This window comes from Thamnophis elegans, chromosome 4, assembly GCF_009769535.1.
Source record: "Thamnophis elegans isolate rThaEle1 chromosome 4, rThaEle1.pri, whole genome shotgun sequence".
In the NCBI taxonomy this organism is placed as follows: Eukaryota; Metazoa; Chordata; class Lepidosauria; order Squamata; family Colubridae; genus Thamnophis; species Thamnophis elegans.
Window position 1 is genome coordinate 51,034,480 of NC_045544.1, and position 14,363 is coordinate 51,048,842.

A 14,363-nucleotide genomic window follows, 5' to 3' on the forward strand; every position below is an offset into this window, starting at 1 on the left:
TTTCACTTTTTCATGGGTAGGGTTAGAAGTAATAGCATATACCTGTTGTCCTGTAATGATGGAGCAATGAGTTTTGCTCCCTAAATGTAAATAACCTAAGCCCATCTGTACTTTCCATCAATTTTTTCCAGTACAGTAACCAATTGTATTTTGATGTAAGAAATGCACAAAAATCTATAGGCCCCAAAATAGGTGTCACACACAGTTAAAATGTTAAAATTCCCAACTCTACAAAAACTGCACTGTTTCTTTAAACATCTTAGTTTCACCCATGTAGATGATGCTTTATGTTCCATTTGTATTGAACAGACAGCAAGGTAAACTGCACACCTCATAAAAGTTATCCATATGTTCTTAGAAGTTTTAACTCTTTTGATATTGTTGCTGTTCTAAAAATACTTCGAAAAGACCAGATTTCACCTTTTTCAAAATTAAGTTACAAAACAATTACTCATTAACTTCATGTATAATTAAATGCTTATAGGACTATGAAGATCTTCATAGCAGTTTGGAAAACAAATGAGGCATAGAGAGCAAGTTTATAAACAATTCAAAAACTGCAGTAGTGTTATATAGATGTTACCATTCTTGTTCCACAATCTGTGAAGTTGATGTTAATGCAGAACACATAGAGGTCTCTTACTTTTGAGCCATGAAATTCTGGATCAATAAGATGCAGATCAGAGCACCTCAAAGAAAAATATGCTTTAAAAATGAACATCAATAAAGCAGTTAACAGCCTATTTATCATTGTGCAATGTAATCAATGTATTTGTGGGTGCTGAAATGTGACTTTTTCAAGATCAGACATACTAAAATGAGGGCAGGCATTCTTAATGATCCATTATTATAAATTAGAAGGGCAGAACAAAATAAATGTCTTCTCCGTCTTCTCTTTTACACCCTTTTGCTTTTTACTTCACAAGCAACAAAAGACTAAGAAAAGAAAATATATAATTGCCAGGAATCTGAATTGTTGGCCCAAGGAATGCTAGGCCTTTGGCATTATGTGGCATTATAACTCTAGGTTGCCCACCTAAACTTGACAAGTTTTAAGATGTGTGGACTTCAATTCCCAGAACCCTTTGGTCAATATTGAGGCTCATAAACCTTAAAGTTGTTATGTTTGAAAAAACGATTGTAGCATCATTTGCCTAAAATAGCCTCTATTTTTTTCATGGTTGCATAATAGCTCAAGCTTTCCCAAATACTACATTTGCCTAACATTATTAAAGGAAGTGGATCTCAATCTATTCCCCACCCAATCCCATAATACATACAAACAAGGAAGACTAATTATGACCACTCACAAGATGAACGTACAGTCAAATTCAGAACATTTTTATTTATTTTTATCCCATCATTAATATATTTATAATTAACTCAAGGCGGCAAACATATCTAAACTCCTTCCTCCTCCTATTTTCTTCACAAGAACAACTCTGTGAGGCAGAGTATGTGACTGGCCCAAAGCCAGCCAGCCAGCTTTCAATCCTATGGCTGGACTAAAAATCAGAGCCACCCAGTTTGTAGCCTGATGCCTTAAACCCTAGACCAAACTGGTTCTTATTTCAAAAGAAGTAGATTTATCAGGCTGAAATAATGTTAATGTACTTTGACTAATTTTTGCCTTTACTGGTAGCTTCATGGAATCTGGATCAGTTAACTTCTTACATACTAAATTCTCTTGAATGTCACTGAGCCATTAGCTTGAAAGTGTAATTTATATTATCTGCAGCATCATTAGCCTTTTACATGTCTTGTCTTTAAAAAAAAGATGTTACCACTTCCAATGGAACACACACACACACAGACACACAAAATTATCAAAAGAAATAGCTAATCTGAACTATCACATTTCTATCTTGTGGAAGATTAGATTTTGCCATTGAATTATAAAAGAAGAATGCACTGATGACCAGGAGGGAGACATAGGAAAATAAAATAAACATCAATAAAAGATTGTTTTTAAAAATCTCAGTAATTCTGCCATTTTTTTAAAAAAATCATAGAAAAAAATGGAGCTATTATTCAGATGATGGTACAATTGAAAATTGAACTGCTTTCTGCCCTAATTAGCAACCTGATTTTGAGTGCAGATTGAAGGTTATAAGCAGTCTTGCTAAAGAACAGTCTTCATAAAAAGCATGCCTTAATAAAATTAGAATTCTCTAAGCAGACATGGTAGGCATTTTAAAAGGTCTGAGATAGAACACAAGAGGCTGGACTAATGAGGATGATCTAATTGCAAGGTAAAAATATTGGTGCAGGAAAGTGTAGCCCAGTCTTTTGGGGAGAAAAAAAAGCTGCAATATAAGATTTTGACTATCTGGTTGGTTTTGTGTGGGGGATGGTATGTGTGTGTAAAACAAAATAAAACTAGACTAATGCTAAAATGAAGAATTCTAGAATGTATTTGTGGCAAGAAGTGTTCTTTCTAGAATACTAAGCACAAGGAAAGAGAGGGCGGGAGCGCGAGAGAGACGGTGGGAGGAAGAGATTTTTCAAAATTCCTTCTTACAGAATCTATAAGTAAATGAATCCCTATTTCTACTTCTGCTGATATCCCAACTTCCAACACATTTAAGGTGTTTGAATGAATTGATTGTACCAAACAAAAATATAAAGAAAAATATATTACCAAACTTCTCTATCTCTTGAAATGATCTTAATAAGATAGAATTTAATTTGGACAAATAACAATTATATTTAATTGTTTAAACAACACAAGACCTGTTGAATTTCTGTAGTACTTTATACTGGCCTTGTCTATCGGCATTTTCCATAAAACCAAGATGAACAGCCAGCTGGCATTGTCTGCTGGACTGAAGCACAGTAGAAACGCAGGACAGAAATTCTTTGATTGTGTGTGTGTGTGTGTGTGTGTATCTGTGCTAAATACTTTTCTCAAAAGTATTTCACTCTTTTTACAATTTTAATTCTAAAATGCAGTTTTCATAACAGCCAGTTTATGAAGTGTGATCATCTACTCTTTTTCTCAAATTGAGCAAGTGAGGGGGAAAAAGTTATATCCTTGTCTCACCCATCCCTGCCCCCTCACTCTAGTGTGGTACTTCTTTAGCTTCTGTTAATAGTACATGACAATTCTTGTAAACAGCTTTTATGTTCCAGGCAACCAAAAAAGGAAGAAAATGCTGGTTCTACTGAGAAGGGATACTTTGCTAGCCAAGTCTTCAGATTGCCTGAAATGGTAGAAACATTTGTCACAACTGACCTAGCTAGCTTGTAGTTAAGATAAATGAGAAACACATAAATATTGCTTGTTTGATGGAGAAAGCTTATGTTATTTCCAGGTTTTGGAACATTACTTCTTCTAGATGTTAAAACGTTTCCTTTAAAAAATTAAACTGGTAATTTAAAAACTTTACAATAATTAAAAGTAAGCAGCTGAAAAGTTAGTTGTACTAAAATTGTGTTTACATACCATCCAAAAACAAACTGTAGCTCTAGCAACCCAGGACACACTGCCAAGCCACTAAGTCCCAGGGAATCTCTAATCCAGCCCTAAATCAAGGGCAGTTCCCAACAAGTCCCAGAATATGTTTCCAAAAATAGGAAGATTCAATTATTGGCATCGTGGGATAACTCAGATTTGCCATCTATTTTTTGTCTTCCTGTCAAGTCCAATAGCTAAATCACTTATTCCCACTTTAAAAGACAGGAACTGCTCACTATGTGCAAGAGTAAATATTTCAGGCAAATCAAATTTTGCAAAGGCAGCTTAATCAAATGGTGTTCAAGGTTACAAATCTAAAAATGCAAATAAGTTATATTTGCTCTATTATTTTTTAAATGTATTTGCTCAGTGGCAGGATTCAAAAATGTTTACTACCAGCTCTATGCGCGTGGCATGGCATGGCCTGGTGCGCATGGCAAGGGAAGGATACTGTAAAATCTCCATTCCCTCCCCGCTCCAGGGGAAGGTTACTGAAAAATCCCCATTTCTTCCAGATCAGCTGGGACTCGGGAGGCAGAGAATAGATGGGGTGGGGCAAGTCAGAGGTGGTATTTACCGGTTCTCCGAACTACTCAAAATTTCCGCTACTAGTTCTTCAAAACTGATCAGAACTTGCTGAATACCACCTCCGATTTGGCTGTTCTCAATGTCTATACATCACACTGTCCATTTTCTGCATAAAGGAGGGAGGGACCAGCCTTCCCCATTCAAAGAATCCTAATGGTATAAAGATGCAACAACCTTTTGCTGTCATGTCTAGGTCAATAGAGATTGTCATTGGGTTATGATGGCAATTGGGACTAGAATTTCTGTTACTAAGCAATGAAGTAGTAAAGCAGAATATTATGTGACTGCATCACTTAGCAATGGTAATCATGGAAGGCCTGGTTGCAATCGTTAACACCAGAATCATGCAGGTCATTAATTGAGTTCATATGGCTGCAACATGGAGAGAGGTGGGAGACCCAGGGAAACAGTCTACAGGTGAAAGCTACAGGAGGGCAGACTTTAGGGATTATGGGCAAATGTTGCCATCCTGCTGGAAGGGAAGGGTCCATAGAACCCAAGTCTTCTGTACCACAGCATGTACCAATGCCAGTTGGGGCAATCTTCCTGCTGCTTAGTGAGGCTGGGACATTTCCACGGTGCCTCCCGCAAGCGTGACCAGGATGCCTGGTAGGTTAGGGAATTCCAAGGTGGCCAGAGAGAGAGGTGGCAGCGAGGCCTTGCACATGGCTGATAAAGCCCATTCTTTGTAGGGCTTGAGGCTAGCTGGCACTGGCAAGCCCAATGGAGGGTAGCCAGATAAAAAATGAAGATATGCTAGCCAGGGCAGCAACAGTTGTAAATATAGGTAGATTACCAAGCACTTGGACCATGATCACATGACTGCAGGGGCACAGCAATGACTGGAACTTCAAGGATTAGTTGTAAGCCCATCTTTTTCAGCACTGTTATAACTTGAAATGGTCACTGAACAAATGGATGTAACCACTAACACACTGGGCCTGAATAGATAAACTTGTAAAAAAAATGGGACTGAACTTGATATCCCATATGTACCAGCATATGTGCGTAATATTTCTTTTACTTAAAAATATTTATTATTTTTTTCTGCCTGGAAAGAGGCCTCCAAGTTAGTAATACATAATAAATACAAACATGGTTAAGGGCAATGCTCAGGAACGAATCTTGGCAACATAAAATATCCACAATGAAACTTTCAGCTTTCAAATTTTACTTTCAATCTGCATCCTTGTCTTTATCCATAATTGTCAATTTTGTAAGAGTATTCTACACAGATACTTTCTAAAACATTCATATGAAATTTCAATGAGTTTAGTTTTATTATCATTAAATTCTTCACTGTTTGGATACATTTATCTTTTTATGTCTACTAATAATGGCTAATAGTAAAATTTGCTAGTAAAACTGAATGAGCAACACAATAAAACTAGTAATTTGCAAGTTTGTCATTCTTTGCTTACAATCGTATTAAAGTGAATGCAAGAGGAAGCATTGTCATTTTTAACAGAATACATATTCTCAAATTTTAAACAAAACAATACAAATGTAAGAATCTTTAAAAATGTGAACATATCTAAACAGATATGTATAGCTATCATTTTAAGACAAAGCTCATACAAAAGACATTAATTTACAAAGAGCACATTAACAGCAAGCTTATGAACAAGAAAAAACTAAATTGGAATATCATAGCATAAATATTATTGTATTATAAAAATTAAAATGGTATCTAAAGATTAGCAGATTAAGGATAAATGATACTGTTACTTGCATGATACTCTGTTACTTGCATGATATCATGGGAGCACCACTAGAAGTTCCTTCAAAAAGGTAACAGCTTATTTTGAAACTTATTTTAATAATTAACTGTAAAAAATAAAATGAAGACAATATCCTTACCATAAGAATTATTTCTTCAATGTTTAATCAAACATGTTGATGAAACAAACAATACATGCATCTTATTTAACTCTCTTAGATCAGAAATTCTAAGTAAAACTCATAAGCATCTAAGCAATGATGCCATTTATTTGCTCCCACTGCTTTGAAATATATTTTCTGATGTAACAAACTACATGGAATTAACTTTTTTTTCCACAAATCAAGATGGATTACGGTTCTTAGGTTCCTTGGAAGTACAAAGTCATAGTTTATTAATTTCTAAATAAAGTGCATTCTGATTCACCAAAATAATATGTTGAAGAAATTCACGATCACAGAACTTAAATTGTTTACTCGTATTTTCATCCTAAAATGAATGAGTAGTTTGTGACAGCTACCGGAATTTCTGACAGTTAGCTCATATTATCTTGTCTCTTAGATAAGTCATGGACCCCTTCCAACCTCGGTAAGTTTGAAATAGATTATTTCATTCGAGTTCTTCAGTTTCTTCTGAGAAAAGATCTGCCAAATCAGCTACAGTTAACACAGAGGCCTCCGACTGTTTCAGAGAAGAATTGGAATGACTTTGGAAACAAAACAAGAAAAAGGAAGAGAACAAATCAAGAAGATTGAGAAACAGACAATACACTTATATAGCAGTAGACTTATATACCGCTTCATAGGCCTTTCAGGCCTCTCTAAGCGGTTTACAGAGAGTCAGCATATTGCCCCCAACAATCTGGGTCCTCATTTTACCCACCTCGGAAGGATGGAAGGCTGAGTCAACCCTGAGCCGGTGAGATTTGAACCGCTGAACTGCTGATCTAGCAGTAGCCTGCAGTGCTGCATTTAACCACTGCGCCACCTTGGCTCTTTTTAGCTCTGCACTAGAGGTTTATTTTATAATGATCAGAGGAAAAGGCAGGTTATCAAAAACAGCACTTACGATGTTATTTAGGTTTGAAATGGTAAACTGTTTTCCAATCCCATTTTATCTAATTTTTAAGTAAAATTATAAAATAAAAAGTTGATATTTGATTCTCCCAACTGTGCTTTTTCAAGAGATAACTGGACTTTCTTGTTTTTCTTTGAAGACGTTTCACGTCTCATCCAAGAAGCTTCTTCAGCTCTGACCGGATGGTGGGGAATGGAAGGATTTATATTCCTTCCATTCCTCACCATCCAGTCAGAGCTGAAGAATCTTGTTGGATGAGAAGCAAAACATCTTTTAAAAAAAGAAGAAAAACAAAAACCTTTGGGACAACCATGATTTGGATGACTGAGAATCTCCATAGACATTGAGATTTGATTATACCATGTTACATAAGCCATACAATAACCAAGTATCATTCCTTAGTATTTTAAAAGCAGAAAAATATACACTATATTGCCAAAAGTATTCACTCACTTGCCTTTACTCACATATGAACTTACTGTAAGTGACATCCCATTCCTAATCCATAGGGTTCAATATCACGTCGGTCCACCCTTTGCAGCTATAACAGCTTCAACTCTTCTGGGAAGGCTGTCCACAAGGTTTAGGAGTGTGTTTATGGGAATTTTTGACCATTCTTCCAGAAGCGCATTCATGAGGTCACACGCTGATGTTGGACGAGTTTACATGGCCTACCACTTTGTGGCTGAGTTGCTGTCGTTCTCAAACACTTCCACGTTCTTATAATACAGCTGACAGTTGACTGTGGAATATTTAGGAGTGAGGAAATTTCACGACTGGGTTTGTTGCACAGATGGCATCCTATCACACAGTTCCACGCTGGAATTAACTGAGCTCCTGAGAGCGATCCATTCTTTCACAAATGTTTGTAAAAACAGTCTGCATGCCTAGGTACTTGATTTTATACACCTGTGGCCATGGAAGTGATTGGAACAGCTGATTTTGATTATTTGGATGTGTGAGCGAATACTTTTGGCAATAGAGTGTATTTGTGAGGGTTCAAAAAGATATCCTAATAATTAATCACCATAAATAAATAACCAATGAACCTGTAATGATTTATATAGACTTCCTATGCATAGAACCTTCTGTGATTCTTGGGAATTTGGCTAATAAAAATGGGATAACTGATTTAAGAGGTAAATTATTTTGGTTTGGAAAGTTAGCCTCCAAGATCAATTTCAGGAATTGATTCAGTTGTAGTAGCTTGAGAGTCCAAAATTACAAAGGTAATTTCTATGGACTTTCACAATCATAGGTTATAGCAAAGTCCAGTTCTTATTTGCTATATTAATCTGAGACATTTTCACTGAATAAAGCTTTCATTATGCTTCAGATTTTTTTTGCAATAAGAATATTCAAAATTTGAAAATGCCTGCAATTGAGAGTTCTTGGACAATGCCTCTCTTATCATAATTCTAATTCCTGATATAATTCTACATCTCCATTCCTGTTTAATTCCATGGAATGTGTGTGTGTGTGTGTGTGTGTGTGTGTGTTTTACAGAGTTGCAGTTACATGATTTTACATATTGGGTGGCTCACTTACACATTTGAATAACAATTTGGTTATCAACTTTTACCTACCTCCTTTCTACAGTTTTCATCATTGTCTGCATACGTTCTTCTATTGTTGCTTTAATCAAGAATCTATGAACAATGGTAGGTCTGCATTTTGAAAACAAAACATTAACAAAAATTATTATATAATATTTCTCAGAAGTAAATTTTACTGAGCTCCAAAGGCTTTATTTACTAGAAGGGAGTTTACAATCTTAACCCTTTTAATTAATGGTTTTAATAGTCATATTTTAAGAACACATTAGAATCAGTTGATATTATTAAAAAATCAAATTAACTAGTTTCAATTATATTTATATTTTTTAAAAAACGATATACAGGAAATAGTCATTATATTAAAGGGAAGGGCTGTTTTTTAAAAAAGCACCAGACCTATTTTCAATGTATTTTGTTCCATTAATTAAATTAACAATCCAAAGACATAGCTAATTGTAGTTACAGTACCTGCCAACTGGAAAAGAACAGTATTTTTTCTAGGTCAATCAAAGATATCGTTTTCCTTGACATTTCATGAAGGAGAAATACCCATAAGCACAAACAAGTGCAAACTATATTTATTTAAGATAAGATGATATTCTAAATCACACTTCCATAGCTTAGATGTCTTCCAAGCGTGTAGAGATTAATTTCCAGAATTCACCAGAAAGCATGGTTACTGTGTGAATGTTGGAAGATAAAAATAACTATATTTGAAGGATCTATAGACTGGTAATTTTGTTAATTTTTATTCATTTATTTTTATCCTGCTTATATTATTTTTACAAATAACTCAAGGAGGCAAACATGTTCAACACACCTTCCTCCTCCTATTTTCCCCACCAAAACAAGCCTGTGAGGTGGGTTGGATTGCAAGAGGGTGGCTGGCTCAAAGTTGCCCAACTGGCTTTCATGACTAAGACAGAACTTGAACTCACAGTCTCCTGCTTTTTACTTTGATGCCTTAATATTAAAACGGCTTTAATACCTTAGATATTCTCCATACATTCATGTTAATGTTAAACTACTTAGGGTAAGAAAGATGGAATCCAGAAGATGCAACTGATACAAAGCAAAATAATTGCATAATATCCATTATGAAATCTAAAATCAGATTTTAGAACATACTTTGTTTGCCCAATACGATGCACTCTGCCAATGGCCTGTAATTCATGTGCTGGATTCAATATGGGCTCAACCAGCAGTACCTGGGTTGCTTCAATTATGTTTAGACCATTAGAACCAGTATGGAGAGGCAAAAGCAGTATGTTGATCTTGGGATCATATTTAAATGCAGAGAGGTTTTCCTGGAAGATAAAAATATTGTTGTATCATTTTAGCAAAAGAAAAGGTTGGATGAGGGGAGAGAACAAATATAAATTCACCACTTTTCAGTACAACTTAATATCTTATTTATCTTTATTTTTTCCTTTTAATTTACAGTATTATAGTTACTTTAGAAACTAAATTAATTTCACCAGTTCAAATATGAATTACTTTAGTACAAATGTCTGTTATTCTTATTATATTAGTATTAGAAGGGAGGGGGGGAGAAAACATATAACAATTATGAAATCAATACCTGAAATTTGTGAATTCCATTGATTTGAGCAAAGTCCATATTATTATCATGCAAAGCTTTTGCAATAATATCAAGCACATCTTGCCACTGCAAAATATAAAAGAAAGTTGTTTACATACTACAAATAAGATGGATAGTTGTACTAGATAGCAATAGTAATAGTAGTTAAGACTTATATACCGCTTTACAGTACTTTACAGCTTTCTCTAAGAGGTTTACATAGTCGGCATATTGTCCCCAACAACTTTGGGTCCTAATTTTACCCACCTCGGAAGGATGGAGGACTGAGTCAACCATGAACCTGGTGAGATTTGAACTGGAAAATTGCAGGCAGCAGAAGTAGCCTGCAGTACTGCACTCTAACCACTGTGCCACTGAGATATGGGAGCTTTCTTCAAAAATAAAGTAGCAGTACGGCCAAATATACAGTTGTCAATGCTCATCAGATTTAGCTTCAATCAATTCTCATTTCATTTATTAATACTTAAGAGCCCTGTTGAATAACACATTTACAAACTGATCTTTTATAATTTTAAATGCTAGAAATACCGTTGAGAAAACTAGAGCTTTTGCCCCTGGATCTTTGAATTGAATTTTCTTTAGAGTTCGGACCACAGCTTCCACTTTAGTTGAGTGGCTTCCCTTTCAAGAGAAAGGAAATGAAAAATCGTTTTCATTTATTCAGTACAGATCATACCAAAATTGCAAAGTAACATTATGTATTATGTGTTTTACAATACTGTTTATAGCATATCAATTCATGTATACCAGGAAACACCCAAACATATGACCTGAGATTCAAGTTATTATGAACTGTTCCCATGAACATGATCCAGCCAATTGACATGTCTAGTTACTTTGGATGCCAAAATTAAGCACTAGAATAACTTAATGAATTACAATAAATAAATAAATTTCATCCTATGAAATGGCTTGCCATTTGGAAGGCCAGAGAATTGTCTCTGGATAACATATATTTTGACACAAAATTGTTATGGAAACTACTAATTCCACAAAACCAACTTCCAAATAAATAAACTGTAAATTTTTCTTAATGAAATCATCAATAATTGGTATCGAATTTACCTTCACAGGTATATCATCGTCCTGGTTTGAGGTCTCTGCTGTGAAGACATAGGAGATTTCTTTATGTGAAGTTGTTTGCCTGCAGATGGCACACTTGATTGAACTTCTGCGGGTGCCAACACTGTATTGTTCTATAATAATAGCTATGCATTCATTGCAGAAACAATGTCCACATGTCAACACTGCCCACTAAATGGAGAAAAATAAGAAAATATGTATTTGTTATTCATATAAACCAACAAGAAAACTAAAAAAGGACTACTCAATTGTTTTTTTTAAAAGTGAAAAGATGCATAAATATGAGATTTTTAAATTAATCAGCTAGCCTGAACAGGTAGGTGCTTAGGTGCCTAATGATAGTTTTTTCACTCAGATTTAAGTACCACATTAAAAATAATGAAATCTTGCAAATGACTGAAATACAAGACCTGGATTTCTTTGATTCTCCATGATATTTAATGATAATCATGATATTTAGTCTATATTTAATATTTTGTAATCTGTTTTTATATTGATAATTGTTTTATATTTCTATTTTTTTCTCTATATTACTATAGTAAAATATTATATGTTTTACGTAAGCTGCCAAGAGTTGCTTCAGATAGCAAGATGCATGGCATATAAGTTTAATAACTAAAAGCTAAATAAGCAAATACATTTATTGTTCAGTGCAGTCATATAAAAGTATGATGGGATGAGTAACAGAGAAATGTGTACTATACACATAAACATCTAAACACCACAAAGAAAAAATAATCAAACTTCTGAGAGAGGGTTTTTCATTTGGAAGGCAGGGTGGACACCCATTGTTAGAATGACATGAAGGCTCAAAAATTAACTTCCAGGGAAAAATATAATTTTGCATTTATTTCATGAAACTTTAAATTAAATTTATTTAAATACAACTCATGCATTTGCTGTAGAAGTCTTCTTTTTCTATCATATTAGAAATATAGAAACTGGAATTTAGCTACAATATTCAATTCCGGCATGCTGTTCCGGCAGGCCTGGGGCTGTTGACCTCATTGTTGAGGTCCAGCCCTGATTAGAATGAATGCATGTGGATTTGTGATTTTAAACTGTCTTTTTTTTTCTTTTTTTTTTCTCTCTCTCTTTTCTCCTTTTGTAAGCCGCCCAGAGTCCTTCGGGATTGGGCGGCATATAAATTTTAATAATAAATAAATAATAAATAATAAGTTTGAAAAACTATAGCCAAGGTTTCTTTTGCTTGTAAAATGTGCAATTATTAGAAGAAACAAACAGCTAATTATGTAGTTTTATAAAAAGCTACTTATGTTGACATCAACCTTTAATATTTATAAAAAAAGACAATTTTTTTTAATATAATACTGACATTTTATGAATGCCTATGATATCTGCTCAGCGGCCTGGTGTTTCATCAGGTAGTGCCATATACTTCAATCGTCATTTTCAGAATTTTAAGAGACAGATATAGAAACATAAATATATTTCTGAATTAAAATTATAATACTTGAGAATGTCAGGATGCAACATTTTGCATAAACATTCTATGTTTGGCAGCTACATGGTCCAACAGAATACATTTTAAAAAATAAATACAGAACTATAATCATATAGGATTGTTTCGAAGGACAACAGCTTTGTATTGTTGATGAAGGAAATTATTTCACATATGCCAATAATGAACTAAATTATCTACTAAAAAGCCACGGTGGAGAATTTTACCTGTTTTCCCAACTGGCGTGCACAAATTGGGCAGGGCTCTGGATTAACTCCTCCAGTTGTTTTATCTTGAGACTATGTGAACATTAAAGAAAAGCATTTTTACAGCGAAAGTAAAAAACTCGATTATTTTTTTCTTAAAATAATTAAGTAATTTGATGTTAATACTATTCATTTTTATGAATCAAATATGTTATTTCACAATAATCAAATGACACAGTTCTCAGAAAAATAAAATGTAGATGGATCAAAAGAGATATAAATAGAACTAAAAATTGAATGCAAAGTGATATGCAAACTTGAATGCAAAGATTTCATAGGAGTACAGCTTGAAAGCCTATTACAGTATGAAAAATACAGTGGCCAATTTCACTTAAGAGTCAGCATGATGACCTTATAAATATGTTTCAGAGATGATATGAAAGGTAATTTAAAGAATTTAAATTTAAAGAAAATGAAACTATACCTCTTTGAATTTAGTCATAAAGTGTTTTTAAATTCACCTTAATTCAAGTGTCTATTGAGCAAGAACCAATATTATGTATCTCATCTCTGCCTACCTGGTATACTCAAAATGATGCATGCACTTAAACAATGCCACTTTATGGGACCTTGGAAGTATGCCTATTGTGTTGCAATATCTGCTCTCTGGAATGTTGCTAAAAGGGACAATTGGAGACACAATGATTGTGGAGCCCTCTTCCACTATAGTTGGTTTATAGTTGGTGTTCTGTTCTTATTGTTGTTTATGTTCTTTCTTATATGTATTGCTTTTATTTATAAGATGCCTAGAGTCATCAAGATGTCAGATGACCTTGAAATTTGATAAAATAAATAAATAAAACCAAATATGTGCATCTTTTCTTAAGTGTCTGGATTTTATAACTCAACTGTAATATAGCTAAACTGTAATATAGCTATTATAGTGTCTGAAAAATTAGGCAGGCTGGCCATCCATCGATGAGTCCACATAAATTGCAATACACTATAATGTCTTGTTCTGTTCTATTTTATTTTAATATTTTAATTTTATTCTGTAGTTATAAAATATTGAATTGTAATATACAATTATAATTATGTGTTGATGTACAGTAAGGCAGATATTCAGATTAAATTTGGCATTTCTATTCATCTATCAAGTCCTTCTCCCAAGCATCTGGGATGACCAGATGTGGATATTTGATGGTGTTACAGATATGTTGCACAATTAACCTGTTCCAAGTAAACCTGCCTTTTGCAACTGACTGATGGTGAATTTGTTAATAGCTGTTGTGTTCAAGTGGGACTCCAATTGTTTTGGCATTGTACCCAAAGCTCCTATTAATATTGGCGCTACCTTTGCTTTCTTTTGCTACAATCATTCTTTTATATATTATTAAAGATGGTTAAAATACATACGGATTATTTTAATTTCTTTCTCTAGTTAGCAAAACAAGAAATATTGAAGACCATTAACTATCAAGGCTTAAACTAGATAACAACTCTGAAAGGCAATGCAAACTTGAAATAAACTCTAGTAGCAGTTATTATTGCTAATTCCAGGCAAGCTGGAATTTGCTGGCACGATCCTAGTGAATTCACAATTGTAAGCAA

The 14,363-nt window shown here is 34.1% G+C and overlaps 1 protein-coding gene across 3 annotated transcripts in view; it reads right to left on the reverse strand.

Moving 5' to 3' along the window:
- Window positions 1-5,193: 5,193 nt before the first annotated feature.
- SHPRH (SNF2 histone linker PHD RING helicase) overlaps window positions 5,194-14,363 on the reverse strand; it is a 61,723-nt gene continuing 52,553 nt past the window's right edge. For 2 of the 3 annotated variants that reach the window (XM_032215405.1, XM_032215404.1), the window contains 7 exons: window positions 12,774-12,845; window positions 11,067-11,255; window positions 10,530-10,622; window positions 9,981-10,067; window positions 9,527-9,705; window positions 8,429-8,509; window positions 5,194-6,471 (listed from right to left, as the gene is read on the reverse strand). In XM_032215405.1, the coding sequence (XP_032071296.1) occupies window positions 6,375-6,471; window positions 8,429-8,509; window positions 9,527-9,705; window positions 9,981-10,067; window positions 10,530-10,622; window positions 11,067-11,255; window positions 12,774-12,845 (798 nt within the window). In that variant the 3' untranslated portion in view covers window positions 5,194-6,374. The remainder of the gene's footprint in view (window positions 6,472-8,428; window positions 8,510-9,526; window positions 9,706-9,980; window positions 10,068-10,529; window positions 10,623-11,066; window positions 11,256-12,773; window positions 12,846-14,363) is intronic. The other variant, XM_032215403.1, reaches the window with a different exon arrangement.